The sequence below is a fragment of the Diaphorina citri genome, unplaced genomic scaffold (assembly GCF_000475195.1).
Source record: "Diaphorina citri unplaced genomic scaffold, Diaci psyllid genome assembly version 1.1 scaffold49929, whole genome shotgun sequence".
NCBI lineage: Eukaryota > Metazoa > Arthropoda > Insecta > Hemiptera > Psyllidae > Diaphorina > Diaphorina citri.
Genome location: NW_007427243.1, coordinates 1 through 488, shown reverse-complemented (window position 1 = coordinate 488; position 488 = coordinate 1). Strand labels below are relative to the sequence as shown.

Below are 488 nucleotides of genomic sequence, written 5' to 3'. Positions count from 1 at the left end.
TTAGCTCTGTTTGCACGGCAGGTCTTGCTTCTGGTTAGTCATCTTAAGCGACCGTACCATATCGTACACTTGCTTCTCCATAGCAACAAGCTCAGGAGGTTTCATATATCTGATGATGAGACTGTTGAACTCATGTCTGTAAGATAGCAGTTTCATGTCTGGCTGAAGGTTGAGGCGGCGAAGCTCCAACACGGGGAGAACTTTGAAGTATTTTTTGTTCTTGGTTCGAACAACGATGTTGTCTGGAAGAAAAAAAATGAGTTTTAGCATTATTTCCTGCTTAATGTCAAGGGGAAAAAACAGACAGGTAGGAAAAAACACCTATCACTGCAGTTTTTTTTTATGATCGTAAAAATACAGTCAACTCTGAATATTTGAGAACTGAGGTTTTTGTTATTGTACTTTCTCATAGAGCTTAATTTTTTCAGTTCTTTCTCTATAATAGGAAAATTTTCAAAAAAGCGGTATAATAATAATAATAATAATAA

The 488-nt window shown here is 36.1% G+C and overlaps 1 protein-coding gene across 1 annotated transcript; it reads right to left on the bottom strand.

Moving 5' to 3' along the window:
* Nucleotides 1-242, bottom strand: LOC103523875 (the record flags this gene model as incomplete). The annotated part of the gene is made up of 1 exon (XM_008488885.2): nt 1-242. A coding segment is annotated over one exon (242 nt), but the record flags the coding sequence as incomplete, so codon positions are not given.
* Nucleotides 243-488: the final 246 nt, after the last annotated feature.